The 14,142-nt window shown below is 42.4% G+C and overlaps 2 protein-coding genes across 3 annotated transcripts; one reads left to right on the top strand and one right to left on the bottom strand.

Moving 5' to 3' along the window:
• The first annotated feature begins 1,632 nt into the window (after nucleotides 1-1,632).
• Nucleotides 1,633-4,840, top strand: LOC139029178 (histone acetyltransferase p300-like). The gene has a single exon (XM_070448642.1). It carries the CDS (start codon nucleotides 1,696-1,698, stop codon nucleotides 3,553-3,555), a length of 1,860 nt encoding a protein of 619 aa, XP_070304743.1. The 5' UTR covers nucleotides 1,633-1,695; the 3' UTR covers nucleotides 3,556-4,840.
• Nucleotides 4,841-5,859: 1,019 nt separating this feature from the next.
• Nucleotides 5,860-14,048, bottom strand: LOC111977976 (chromobox protein homolog 7-like). 2 transcript variants are annotated; one of them, XM_070448635.1, is made up of 7 exons: nucleotides 13,610-14,046; nucleotides 12,562-12,605; nucleotides 12,389-12,454; nucleotides 12,183-12,249; nucleotides 11,688-12,039; nucleotides 11,435-11,529; nucleotides 9,673-9,788 (listed from the first exon to the last, which is right to left on the bottom strand). In XM_070448635.1, exons 1-7 carry the CDS (start codon nucleotides 13,676-13,678, stop codon nucleotides 9,756-9,758), a joined length of 726 nt encoding a protein of 241 aa, XP_070304736.1. In that variant the 5' UTR covers nucleotides 13,679-14,046; the 3' UTR covers nucleotides 9,673-9,755. The 2 variants fall into 2 exon arrangements, with proteins under 2 accessions (XP_070304737.1, XP_070304736.1); XM_070448636.1 differs by lacking the exons at nucleotides 9,673-9,788; nucleotides 11,435-11,529 and adding an exon at nucleotides 5,860-9,475 and having other exon boundaries at nucleotides 13,610-14,048.
• Between the last annotated feature and the right edge of the window lie 94 nt (nucleotides 14,049-14,142).

Here is a 14,142-nt window from a genome sequence, read left to right as displayed (position 1 = left end):
TTTATATATATATATATATATATATAAAACTTGAAGCTACAGGAATTAGATTAAACTTTTTTTGTATTAAAGATGTGATGCAAAATGACACTGCGGTCATTGATACTGCGGGTTTGAGTATATCATGCCATTTTGAAGAGATGTACATGCATATAAATGTATACATACTGAATCACTGTAGAAACCATGGCAACTGAACTTTTGTTTTGTTTGTTTCTCTTCCTAAAGAGACTGGAAATAAGACTATTTAATATTTGTTTAGTGTTCAAATGGAATCTTTGACCACTTTTCTCTTTACATATTTTGGTGCTTGTGCTAAAAGGAAGCAAAAAAGAACCTTTGCTCCATTTTTCTTTAGTTTCAATTTTAAGTTATTTTGGTGGTCTGAATTGTATTTTTTTTTGTGCAAATAATTTAATTGTACAATAAAGTATGTTTGTACCATTGGAAAAATACCTGTAATGTCTATTTACACAAGCTACAGTAACATGATTCAGCCAATCATACATTGGTTGCACGGACAACACATTTACTTCATTATCTCGCCCACATGACCGCCGATAAATTAAGAAATTAGTCACAAATGAACAATTAAAGATTAACATCCATTTATTTTTAGTACAATATAAATATTCTCAGACATTGACAATTTATAGACAATGGTTTTTGTAGATTACATTTTCTGATTAGACAAGCCATAATAAAGTGCAAAATGTCTTTGCTCAGCAGTGAATATTTAAGCAACTAACCACATTTGGCAATATCAAACGAGTCCTGTCATGGCTACAGCATTAGCGCATAGTTTAATCCTAAGAAAAATAGGTAACACTTGACACCCAGTGTCATAACTTGTTATTACATGGACACAGTCAGAACCATGTAACACTAATGACCCATATTTACACCTGTTGTGACATATTGCGTTATTTTATGGCTGGTTATGACACCCACATAAGTCAAAACCAACATTTTACTGTAATAATTTTTTCCCCTGCCAACAAGTTTCCTTTCTCTTGAAAGTGTATCCTTTGTTGTAATTCATTTTTTCATATTTTAAATAACTTGTAGAAAATACTGACAATGTCATGAAGCATTATGACCATCCTGTGTCATTTTACTAAGAAAATACACTTTGACACCGTCAAGAAGCATTATGACAATCCTAATTATATAAGCCCATCACGTACATGCCGTTATATCAGTCATCAGTCTAAAAGAGTCCTGCTTGTCCTGCTCCTGCATTTATCCTAGTCATCAGCAACAGCACATTGGGGTAGGTGCATGTCTGACATCAATGTGTGCGCAATTACAATGAGCATTGAATATGGTAAATATACACTGTTGACAGGCAGGCCATGGTGTAATGGAATGTTTTGCCTTGTGTGGTAGGTTTTGTGGGTTTTGACACTTATGTACACTACCGGTCAAAGGTTTTATAACACCTAATTCAAGGGTTTTTCTTAATTTTTTTTTACTATTTTCTACATTGTAAAATAAAAGTGAAGACATCAAAACTATGAAATAACACATAGAATCATGTAGTAACCAAAAAAGTGTTGAACAAATCAAAATATGTTATATTTGAGATTCTTCAAATAGCCACCCTTTGCCTTGATGACAGCTTGNCAGGTTCAGCTCCAGCAGCAGGCCCCACTCCAGAATCCTAACCAACAGCAGTGGGGCGGCCCGGGTGGGATGGCACCCCAGCAGAGGCAAGGCATGATGGGACAGATGGGTCACCTGACACTGCAGCAACAACAGCAGCTTGCCCAGCAACAGCAGCAGCGGCAGCTTGCCCAGCAACAACAACAGCAGCAGCAACAGCAAGGTCAGCCCCAGCAACAACAGCAGGCAGGGCAAGGGGGGTTAATGGGGTTGATGGGAGTTCAAGGCGGCGTGGCTGGGGCGGCGGCGGCAATGGTGGGGACAGGGAACCTCCCTCAGGCAGCTCTACAGGACCTCCTGCGTACCCTCCGCTCTCCCAGCTCCCCCGGCCAGCAGCAACAGGTCCTCAACATCCTCCGCTCCAACCCCCTCCTCATGGCTGCCTTCATCAAGCAGCGAGCTGCCCGATACCAGGGAGGTCCAGGGGTGCCTGGGGCACCGGGAGGAGGCCCAGGAGGGGGGCCTGGAGGTGTGCGGTTCCAGGGGGCCCCTGGTGGGGTAGGAGTTGGGCCTGGTGGTAACCAGGTTGTTATGGATGGTCAGCAGGTCAACGTAAACCCTGGAGCGGCCCAGGCAGGTATGAACATGGGCCAGGGAGGAGGAAATATACCCACTATGGCTCAGCTACAGCAGTTGCAGCAGCAGCAACTGCAACAACAACAACAACAGCAGCAGCAACTGCAACAGCAACAACAGCAGCAACAGCAACAACAGCAGCAACAACAGCAGCAGCAACAGCAACAACAACAGCAACAACAACAACAGCAGCAGCAGCAACAACAGCAACAACAGCTGCAGCGCCCTCTCTTGCCTGGGAGTTTGCAGCAACAGCAGCAAATGGCAGCGCAACAACCGCAGCAACAACAAGGCGGTATGCCAGGCCAAGGCACCCCAATGTCCAACATGACTCCCCAGTTCAGAGAGATTCTGATGCGAAGGCACCTGCAGCAACAACAGCAGCAGCAGCAGCAGCAGCAGCAACAACAACAACAGTTGAGTAACAATGGTCAGTTCCAGCAGCCCCCCCAACAGCAGCAGGGTCAGGGCCAGCAGGGCTTCATGCAGCAGGGCCAGCCTGGTCAACCTGGCCAGACCCAGTCTGGGGGAGGAGGGCCGCAGCAGGGGGGGGGCCAGGGGCCCCAGTCGGGTCCCGGGCAGGGCCAGCAAGGGCAGGGCTACCCTGGAACCATGTCCCAGCAGGTAGCCACAGCCCTGCAACAGAGGCTGCAGCACCAGATGCAGATGCAGCAGATGCAGCAACAGGATGGTGGGGGGCCTGGGCAGCTCCAACAGGGGCAGCAGGGTCCCCAACAAGGCCAAGGTGGTCCCCCCCAGCCCCAGTCCTCCCATGCCATTCTCCAGCAGGCCCTCCACCAGAGACTCCTCCAGCAGCAGCACCTAGGAGGGGGCTCGCCTGCCCAGCACGGCAGTCCTATGAGCCCCCAGCAGCAGATGGCCCAGTCCCCACACCCCCACCTCCAGGGCCAGGCTCTGGGCGGTCAATCTCTCAGCAACCAGGTGCGTTCTCCTCAGCCTTCCCCTCGGCCACAGTCCCAGCCGCCCCACTCCAGCCCCTCGCCACGCATGCAGCCCCAGCCCTCCCCTCACCGCATCTCCCCCCAGACCCAGACAGGCTCTCCGCACCCGGGTCACCTCTCCCAGCACCACCCTGGCATGGTGGCCTCCCAAAACCCACAACAACAATTGTCACAGCAACAACAACAGACTAACTCTGGGGACCCGGGTACGTTTGGTTCGGACCCAAGTGCTATGATGTCCCAGATAAGTGGGATGGGGGGCTTGCATGGCCCAGGGCAGTCGGACATGTTGGGTAATAACAACCAGGACCTGGGGACGAACATTAACCACAACAGTTTAGACATTATGTAACCTACTACTAGGTCTGTCTCAGTGGTCTGAAGAACTGCCTTCATGGGTCTTGCTGGGATTGAATGGAAGGGGGATGGCAGTTTTAAAAGTTATTTTTATTTAATATTTTTCTGATGTATAAATGAAAAGAACTTAACTTCCTATGGGAGATGCAACATTTTAAACCTACAAGTCAATAAATGAATAAATTAAACGAATGGTAAGTTATTGCTGTTTATGTTATATATATATATATATATATATATAACATTTTTGCCAATTGTGTACATAAGGTGTAAGGGGTTTCTGGACGTGAGAGTTCTTCCTTAGTATATGACACAAGTAATATTTTTGGGGACTGAATTTTTTTGCTTTTTATTTTTTACAAGTATTTTTAAGATTTTCAATGTGGTGGAAAAATTACAGTGAGTTAATACAATGGACCTTTTTATCGTTCTGTTTTCCTTCATAAAACCAGTCATGATTGTATCTGTTTTGCAGAAGTATTTTTTAAAAATATATATTATAATGATCAATATTTTCGCTGTATCTACAAACAAACATCACAACATATCTTCCTGCCTTTTTTTGGGGGGGGGGGGCGACTTTTTTTTCTGTAAATGTACCTTATGACTGCTACATTTCACAGAATATATTTTTGAAAATGACTGTCCAAAAACCGAGAGGATTGAGAAAGGTGAGTTTTTTTTATTTTGACTTTTTTCTGGTTTTGTAATGGGGTTAGAGATCCAAGTTAAACAGTGTTGTGGGGAGGGTGTTGAACACTGGCTGATCTCCCTCTTGGACTGTCTCAGGTCGGAAGCTTCCAGTTTTGACGCCCAGATCTTCTACGCGAGCACCTCTTCCCCCGTGTCTCCCAACTTTTTTTTTTTTTTTTTTCACGAATGTGCACTCCCCTTTTACCCCCACACTTACTACAGAATGATGGATGGACTTACTGAGGATGTTGCCTGTTGCCAGCTGATTCTGATAGATTGATGGCTGTGTGCGTGTGTACATACATACATACATACATACATACATACCCTCATGAAATGAAACACAGGAACGGGGGATATGGCAGTGGGGAATGTGTAGCGGGGTTTGCTAGCTATAAACTCGCCTCTTTCATTAAAAAAAATATTTTTGTTTTCTTGTCAACAATGCCGCCCTTTCCCGCCTCTCTTCCTAGTCATATCCCCCTTGTCGTCTTTTGGCCTGCACCATTGGGTGTAATCTAATATTACTGTACAAAGAACTGGACTTTAATGAAATGCTGTTTTTGTAATAAAATGAACAGCATAAACTTAGTGTACAGACTTTAACATAGGATGAGGAGAGAGACTCTTTCAATTATAGATTTTCTCCTTTTGATTTGGTTTCCTAGCAACTCGGGCTCCTCCCAAATTGAAAGTATTGAGGTTTCTGTAAGGTACAGTATGGGGTGTAGGTCATATGAGCACCAATGCGCCTTTGTATTTTTGACAAACTGGGGTTATTCTAACAAATCACATCTTGTTTGCTGTGAGCACCAACGCATTCACATGCGTAACACAATACCGGGGAGAAGGCTTATTAGTGTGGTCAGAAAATGAATTGGTCATTAAAGATTTCACAAGTTCATTTTTCTCTATAGGTTGGGATTTGGGGGGGAGGGAAAAAAGTGGCAATATCTTGAGACTTATTTTATATAAAAAGACAGTCTTTTATATATAGATATATTATTTAATTTCTTTTATATATATATATATATATATATAAAACTTGAAGCTACAGGAATTAGATTAAACTTTTTTTGTATTAAAGATGTGATGCAAAATGACACTGCGGTCATTGATACTGCGGGTTTGAGTATATCATGCCATTTTGAAGAGATGTACATGCATATAAATGTATACATACTGAATCACTGTAGAAACCATGGCAACTGAACTTTTGTTTTGTTTGTTTCTCTTCCTAAAGAGACTGGAAATAAGACTATTTAATATTTGTTTAGTGTTCAAATGGAATCTTTGACCACTTTTCTCTTTACATATTTTGGTGCTTGTGCTAAAAGGAAGCAAAAAAGAACCTTTGCTCCATTTTTCTTTAGTTTCAATTTTAAGTTATTTTGGTGGTCTGAATTGTATTTTTTTTTGTGCAAATAATTTAATTGTACAATAAAGTATGTTTGTACCATTGGAAAAATACCTGTAATGTCTATTTACACAAGCTACAGTAACATGATTCAGCCAATCATACATTGGTTGCACGGACAACACATTTACTTCATTATCTCGCCCACATGACCGCCGATAAATTAAGAAATTAGTCACAAATGAACAATTAAAGATTAACATCCATTTATTTTTAGTACAATATAAATATTCTCAGACATTGACAATTTATAGACAATGGTTTTTGTAGATTACATTTTCTGATTAGACAAGCCATAATAAAGTGCAAAATGTCTTTGCTCAGCAGTGAATATTTAAGCAACTAACCACATTTGGCAATATCAAACGAGTCCTGTCATGGCTACAGCATTAGCGCATAGTTTAATCCTAAGAAAAATAGGTAACACTTGACACCCAGTGTCATAACTTGTTATTACATGGACACAGTCAGAACCATGTAACACTAATGACCCATATTTACACCTGTTGTGACATATTGCGTTATTTTATGGCTGGTTATGACACCCACATAAGTCAAAACCAACATTTTACTGTAATAATTTTTTCCCCTGCCAACAAGTTTCCTTTCTCTTGAAAGTGTATCCTTTGTTGTAATTCATTTTTTCATATTTTAAATAACTTGTAGAAAATACTGACAATGTCATGAAGCATTATGACCATCCTGTGTCATTTTACTAAGAAAATACACTTTGACACCGTCAAGAAGCATTATGACAATCCTAATTATATAAGCCCATCACGTACATGCCGTTATATCAGTCATCAGTCTAAAAGAGTCCTGCTTGTCCTGCTCCTGCATTTATCCTAGTCATCAGCAACAGCACATTGGGGTAGGTGCATGTCTGACATCAATGTGTGCGCAATTACAATGAGCATTGAATATGGTAAATATACACTGTTGACAGGCAGGCCATGGTGTAATGGAATGTTTTGCCTTGTGTGGTAGGTTTTGTGGGTTTTGACACTTATGTACACTACCGGTCAAAGGTTTTATAACACCTAATTCAAGGGTTTTTCTTAATTTTTTTTTACTATTTTCTACATTGTAAAATAAAAGTGAAGACATCAAAACTATGAAATAACACATAGAATCATGTAGTAACCAAAAAAGTGTTGAACAAATCAAAATATGTTATATTTGAGATTCTTCAAATAGCCACCCTTTGCCTTGATGACAGCTTGRCACAAGCTTGGCATTCTCTCAACCAGCTTCATGAGGTAGTCCAGTGGAATGCATTTCAATTAACAGGTGTGCCTTGTTAAAAGTGGAATTTCTTCATGAGTTTGAGCTAATCCTATTTGGTAAAAAACCAAGTCCATATTATGGCAAGAACAGCTCAAATAAGCAAAGAGAAATGACAGTTAATCATTACTTTAAGACATGAAGGTCAAGTCAATATGGAACATTTCAAGAACTTTTACATTTTCAAGTGCAGTCGCAAAAACCAAGCGCTATGATGAAACTGGCTCTCATGAGGACCGCCCCAGGAATCGAAGACCCAGAGTTACCTCTTCTGGAGAGGATAAGTTCATTTGAGTTACCAGCCTCAGAAATTGCAGCCCAAATAAATGCTTTACAGAGTTCAAGTAACGGACACAGCTCAACATCAACTGTTCAGAGGAGACTGCGTGAATCAGGCCTTCATGGTTGAATTGCTACAAAGAAACCACTACTAAAGGACACCAATAAGAAGAAGAGACTTGCTTGGGCCAAGAAACACGAGCAATGGACATTAGAGTGATAGAAATTTGTCCTTTGGTCTGGAGTCCAAATTGGCGATATTTGGTCCCAACCACTGTGTCTTTGTGAGACGCGGTGTGGGTGAATGGATGATCTCTGCATGTGTATTTCCCACCGTAAAGCATGGAGGAGGAAGTGCTTTGCTGGTGACACTGTCAGTGATTTATTTAGAATTCAAGGCACACTTAACCAGCATGGCTACCACAGCATTCTGCAGCGATTCACCATCCCATCTGGTTTGGGCTTAGTGGGACTATAATTTGTTTTTCAACAGGACAATGACCCAACACACCTCCAGGCTGTGTAAGGGCTATTTTACCAAGTAGGAGAGTGATTGAGTGCTGCATCAGATGACCTGCCCTCCACAATCATCCGACCTCAAACAAATTGAGATGGTTTGGGATGAGTCAGACCGTAGAGTGAAGGAAAAGCAGCCAACAAGTGTTCAGCATATGTGGGAACTCCTTCAAGACTGTTGGAAAAGAATTCCATGTGAAGCTGGTTGAGAGAATGCCAAGAGTGTACAAAGCTGTCAAGGCAAAAGGGTGGCTATTTGAAGAATCTCAAATATAAAATATATTTTGATTTGTTTAACACTTTTTTTGGTTACTACATGATTCCATGTGTTATTTCATAGTTTTGATGTCTTCACTATTATCCTACAATGTAGAACATTTTTTTAAATAAAGAAAAACCCTTGAATGAGTAGGTGTTCTAAAACTTTTGACCGGTATTGTAGGTGTCATAACCAGCCATAAAATAATGCAATGTATGTCACGACAGTGTTATGACATGGTTATGAACATGTCAATGTGTTACGACGCTGTGTGTCAAGTAAAGTGTTACCAAAAAAATCTGTTCAGTATTTACTAATACACAAGTTTTCTCCTTCAAATAATAAATACATTGAATTACATTCAGTCAGATCGATATATAGAAAAATAAGGACTAAAAAGACACAATACCCTTCAGTCTGTTTCTCCTAACCCTGGAGTTAAGGTGGAAGAAGCATTCCTCTTACTTCAAGCTCAAAGGATAAGCTGAATAGACATCCAAAAAGAGGGGGCAGTCAGTGTTGCATTGTTGTGTGTGCGCGTGCAGACGCACGTTTACAAGCCCCAAAATATCTCCAGAAAGAGTAACTTCAGGCAGTCCCATAATCCCTTGCTGCATTGTGATCGCAGAGGGAGATCATTTTACCGAGTCATACTCACAAGACACCATCAGCCTCGGCTTGGAGTGGGATAAACAGCCACTGACCAATGGGAGATTCCACAAAGATGACAACATCATGATGTAAATACAGTGCAATTCAGAAGAGACTGTTCCCAAGTCAGTTTTTTGTTTAAAAAAATCAAAAAGGTTTTGGTTCCACTTTTAAGGGCAGTTTACACTGCATGTGTTGCGCAGGGTGTTCGTGGGATCCAACATGTCTTGATTATCACTATGTACCCATAGAGAGGAGAGGAGAAAAGTATGCAGGCTGATTAAGTCATTTTGTAGACGATTTCTAAATCATTACAAGACTAAGCCACATCTAATAATAACAGTCCAGATACAGTGCACAAAACTCTTTTTTGTATAGAAGGCTATGATATACAGTATACTGTGTATAGCCGGCTCGATGTAGGAGTCTATGCCCATCTCAATGTAGTCGGTGTATACTGTACACTACAGTCTGCCTATTGAACGGAAGAGGAAGTTAGTGTGGACAGAGGTCACTCACAAGGCCAGAAAGGGAAGAAGGGTAAACGTATGAGGAGAAAAAGAGTTCACGCATTCCCGACAGTGTGGAGATAAAACTCAAGAACCTCTAGAACTCTCTAGAACTCTAAGCCCCAGCCTCTGAAGAAGCCTTTGGCTGCCAGGGCCTCTCTGAAAGTCACTGTGAGAGAGTTTATGGTGACGTCAGTCACGGTCACCTCCCCTGGGCCAATCACTGGGTTCCAAACGTCCGACCTCTCTGACACGGTCACTTCCTCTGAGCCAATCACGGAACTCCAGTCCCCTGCCCTATTCTGCACTAAGGGGGGGGGGGGGGTGAGAGCGGAGGAAAGAGGGAGAGAGAACAGGAGATTGGGAAAGTGAGAGAAGTTGAGAACAGAGAGGTATACTACAAAGCCTGTCTCTTATACACATCTAGATGTGTATAAGAGACAGGAAGAAGCCTTTGGCTGCCAGGGCCTCTCTGAAAGTCACTGTGAGAGAGTTTATGGTGACGTCAGTCACGGTCACCTCCCCTGGGCCAATCACTGGGTTCCAAACGTCCGACCTCTCTGACACGGTCACTTCCTCTGAGCCAATCACGGAACTCCAGTCCCCTGCCCTATTCTGCACTAAGGGGGGGGGGGGGTGAGAGCGGAGGAAAGAGGGAGAGAGAACAGGAGAGGGTAAGTTTGCTGGGATTTCATCAAGTCTATCACGTGTATTGAATGTATGTGTACATCTTCCCATTCTAAATCAACTGATATGTCAGCTTCATGACTTTTAACAGTTTTTATCATTATGATAAAGTTTAAATAACACTGTGCCTCCAGTAGGAGTTGTAACATCAATGATGGTAACACCAATGACACATTTTAGTTAAATGAGAATTTTTGGAATGGAGACCACAGATGGACACATCTAAGGTCATTAACCATTTAAACATAATTTACTAAAGTTATATTTTGAATGATTTTGCTCACAGTAGCTAGGTATCCATTCAATTGGTGACAGAATTGCATGAGAATATTCTAGAATCGGTGTAAAGAAAATATTAACATTTTCCCACCAGTGGTATGTTTCCACAAATGGACTTGTTGAGGATAAAACTCTGTGCGCGATGACGTAGTGCATACAAAATGTACTTTTTGCTTAAGTTTTCATGTACCGAATAAAAAACTAAAGTTCAATGTGTTTACATCGCATTTTCAACTCTACCCATAGTTTTATGAAAAACTGTTGTGTTAAATAGCAAATGTGCCTACTCTGGTCTTGACACATGTGCTCTAGCCAACACCTCACAGATACAGTACAGATAGGCTACAGTACAGATAGGCTACAGTGCAGGTAGGCTACAGTGCAGGTAGGCTACAGTGCAGGTAGGCTACAGTGCAGGTAGGCTACAGTGCAGGTAAACTACAGTGCAGGTAGGCTACAGTGCAGGTAGGCTACAGTGCAGGTAGGCTACAGTGCAGATAGGCTGTGCAGGTTGACTAGTCTACATGATGAGATTATTATGGACAACAGTGAGAATATTTGTATTTGTCAAACGGCAGTCAAGCATCGATCATCATGTCACCAGAATAAGAMCCTYRATATTTATTAGAAAGGAGCATCAAGCTYATCATCACTGTGCACTTTCACCACCCTGTGAAGTTCATTATCATTTATTTCATCTGTAGCCTAATCAACTGCTTGCTTTCCCGAGTCGTAGTGAGAGCGCCACACACCATATCATCGCGTGACTCCAAATTGACTTCAATATGGTTATTATATTAATATTTGTGCAAATAGGTGTTTTTACCGCCCAAAAGTTATCACTACAACTCTACTCATCACTACAGGCACAAACCAATTTGCTTGCTCTTGGTACTTTATACAATGCATTAAGGTAAGGTTTTGCAATATAAACATAATCTGTTATGTTTTAGTTCATTATAAACCAAAAAAACATGTATATATTTGCAACTATTTGTAATTTTAAAGTGTTTTCCATGGTTGCAAAGCCGGGAGATGCAAATGCCACCGCAATTCAAGAACAAACTTATTATTAAGTTACGTTTCTATGGTGACCTAGATTGTGTATCTCATTTGTCTTTCGTTCCTGATATCATGAACTCACTGACAAAGATTGATAAGAGCACTGTGCATTGCTTGCATGATGTGTACATTGCCTGTAGGCTATGCATAGGCCATCTGTGTTCTACCAGGAAGATTGACATGTACTGTTCTGCGCCATACATTAAACCCCATTGTCAACCCTCTCCCTTGCCATTACTTGTGTCTGTTTGCTGTGCCAGTGGCCAGTTTGGATGGGATCGGGGAGCTTATGTTCCTGGTTGTCTGCCCAGCGGGCCTCCTGTACTATACCTACTAACAGGTTGACACACACACACACACACACACACACACACACACACACACAACACACAACACACAACACACACACATAGCAGTGTCATAGTCTAGAATTAGGTCAATTTGGTGATTAGGCAGAATAGAAACTTCCTGTGACCGACTAACACACTTACCATTCAGAATGCCGCTGGACCTCTCTGTCTCTCGCTCTGACTCATCCTGTCGAGCTTCCTCCTCCTCCATGTCCTCTTCCTCATCTTCCTCTTCCCTCCTTCCCCAGTCCTCATGTGTGGGGTCCTGTGTGGGGGTAGGGGGACCAGGGGGAGATGCCAGGCGCACGAACTGTGACCTCCTGGGTTTGTTTTTGTGGTGGTCCAGGTGGGGGTGCAGGCTCCGTCTACAGGCCACGTAGGTCGGATCCTCTGCTTCAGAGTCCAGTGAGCGAGTCAGGGAGAGACGTAGGCGAGCTGGAGGCTTCTCTGGGGCCTTGTGGGCACTACGGAGATCCATGGTGTAAATAGTGTTCTACAGAGAGGGGAATAATAAAGATGTCTTATAGAGTAGCAGTGTTTCTCCAACATCCTTACCCCTTTAGTTAGTATGCCAACTAGTATTACACTGTCTAAACAGACACAGGAGAAGATACATTTAACATTAACCCATCCCACCTGTAGTAGAAGCCTTTTAGCTTTGGGTCCTCTCTTCCAGTACCCTAGAGCTCTGTCCTTTTGGTCTCTGGTGGAATGGTAAGGTCAGTCAGTACAAACAGGCATAGTTTACTACTACTACAGTACGGTGTATTAATAATACTACTACTACAGTGCTATGATATTCGTTAGCTAGGTAAGGCCTCTACAGTGTTTCATGGACTTACTTTTCCTCATAGGCCTGCACCAGACGCTGGTCCAAGATGTGCTCCTCTGGTTCCCATGTACTGTATCTGTACAAAGACATCGCCGTGGTTAATCATCCATCCAATAATACTCTGTATGACTTATGGTCCTGGATTACTGGATATGAGGATGACATCATAGAGATGATACTCACTTGGGGGGCCATCCCTTCCACTTCAATAAATATTCCACGTTCCCCTGTGACACAGAACGTTGGAGACAAACATCAATCAGGGAGAAAGAGGAGAGTGTGTGTGGGAGGATGTTGATGGTAATGTTGCTATGCTCAGTCTACTCCAAGCACAGATAAATAGCCTACAATAACTTTTGAAAATCAAGGAAATGCATGTCTTCTCATCTATACGATGTAATCATGTCATTACCGGGAAGTCAGATTCCAGATGACGTTACCCTATATAGCTTCTCGACTTTGACAGTTGCTAAATAGAATGACGTCATCTCACGAGCGCACTGGTGACTTGAGAGAATTGGGAACGTCAACGAGACTCCCCCCTACATACGCACACACTCAGAACATTATAAAATGAATATGTGAACTGGACAGTGATTAAAGACATGCACAACAATATTTGACAGAATGCAATGTTTTTCCCTATGTTACTGGCTATTTTAACGGTTGATGCGCGCCTGCACGGACAATGACTCATGCACTTACGGAATCGAATTCACTTTTAAAGCAATGCAAGACCAACACTTACAAGGACTTCGTATCATACATGATGCTTGTCAAACGAGGCGGCCGCGTTTTGCGCCCTAATAACCCACAAACCTGTATCTGCCATTTCCTCAAGCGAAACTGCGTAGCTCTTCACAAATGCGCAATAATTGCATAACCCGTGGGCTATTCTTCTGCCAATGCACAAGACTGAATGCAATGTTTAGGTTCCCGATATGATGCTTCCGTTAGGATAGACCACTGGCACTCGGAGTGTAAAGCGACTGCAACACGCTCCACGTTATGTTAAAGTTAAAGAGATACTCCCCACTTTCACGCCCCCTTAAACGTTTATGTCAATGGATAGTGGATATAAATAGACTACTGGTACAAGTGCTTTTCAATGTAGCCATCTGTGTTCCCTACTAAATGTAGGGTACCCTATAATGGATATTCTCCTAAGTGCGTAAAATTGTCATTATCTAATTATGGTACATGCGTTTTATTTCCAATATGAACGCTTTACCTTTCTAACTCTTTTCTTGATTATTGATTCCACAGCAAACACTTGTTCACCAATCGCTGACAGCTCCATTGGTCCAATAAAGAACGTTCTGCTCACTCTTTGAAATAAACTGATCTAGTAGAGATGAGAATAACCGCTGTTAGTTCAGCTCTCCGCTACAAAGTAACTGTATAGGCTATGACAAATATCTATAAGTCGTGTTTAAAAATGGTATTCTCCTCCCCCAACCCTCCCTCTAGAAAGTGAGCTTTGTTTTCGCTTTAGTTCCAGATTAATTTCTCCATTGCACTCGATCTCTCCGTACGTACAGTGACTTCTCAAATCTGCGACACATCTGCACTGTTTGGCGCGTCCCCGTACTTCCAAACGCGCGCTCTTCGTTTCACAGTGCCAAAACAACGCTCAACTCGAGCGAAACGCCCGTAACATGGGTCCGCGCACGCAAATGACACTAACAAGCAGTAGCAGGAAAACAAAGCAGGCAACGTAGGTTATATTATAAATGCGCTCCATTTTCCATTCAACAATTGCAC

This window comes from Salvelinus sp. IW2-2015, linkage group LG18, assembly GCF_002910315.2.
Source record: "Salvelinus sp. IW2-2015 linkage group LG18, ASM291031v2, whole genome shotgun sequence".
NCBI classification, from domain to species: Eukaryota; Metazoa; Chordata; class Actinopteri; order Salmoniformes; family Salmonidae; genus Salvelinus; species Salvelinus sp. IW2-2015.
This window is presented reverse-complemented; position numbering and strand designations above follow the sequence as displayed.

What these genes read in the sequence shown, in the direction of transcription:
- LOC111977976 (XM_070448636.1), bottom strand. Translation starts at nt 13,678, where the DNA reads ATGGAGCTGTCAGCGATTGGTGAACAAGTGTTTGCTGTGGAATCAATA. An exon ending in TCAAGAAAAGAGTTAGAAAG is followed by an intron (nt 12,606 to 13,609) that starts GTAAAGCGTTCA and finishes TCTGTGTCACAG; the next exon opens with GGGAACGTGGAATATTTATT. An exon ending in GTCCAGCGGCATTCTGAATG is followed by an intron (nt 9,476 to 11,687) that starts GTAAGTGTGTTA and finishes CCCCCCCCTTAG; the next exon opens with TGCAGAATAGGGCAGGGGAC.
- LOC139029178 (XM_070448642.1), top strand. Translation starts at nt 1,696, where the DNA reads ATGGCACCCCAGCAGAGGCAAGGCATGATGGGACAGATGGGTCACCTG.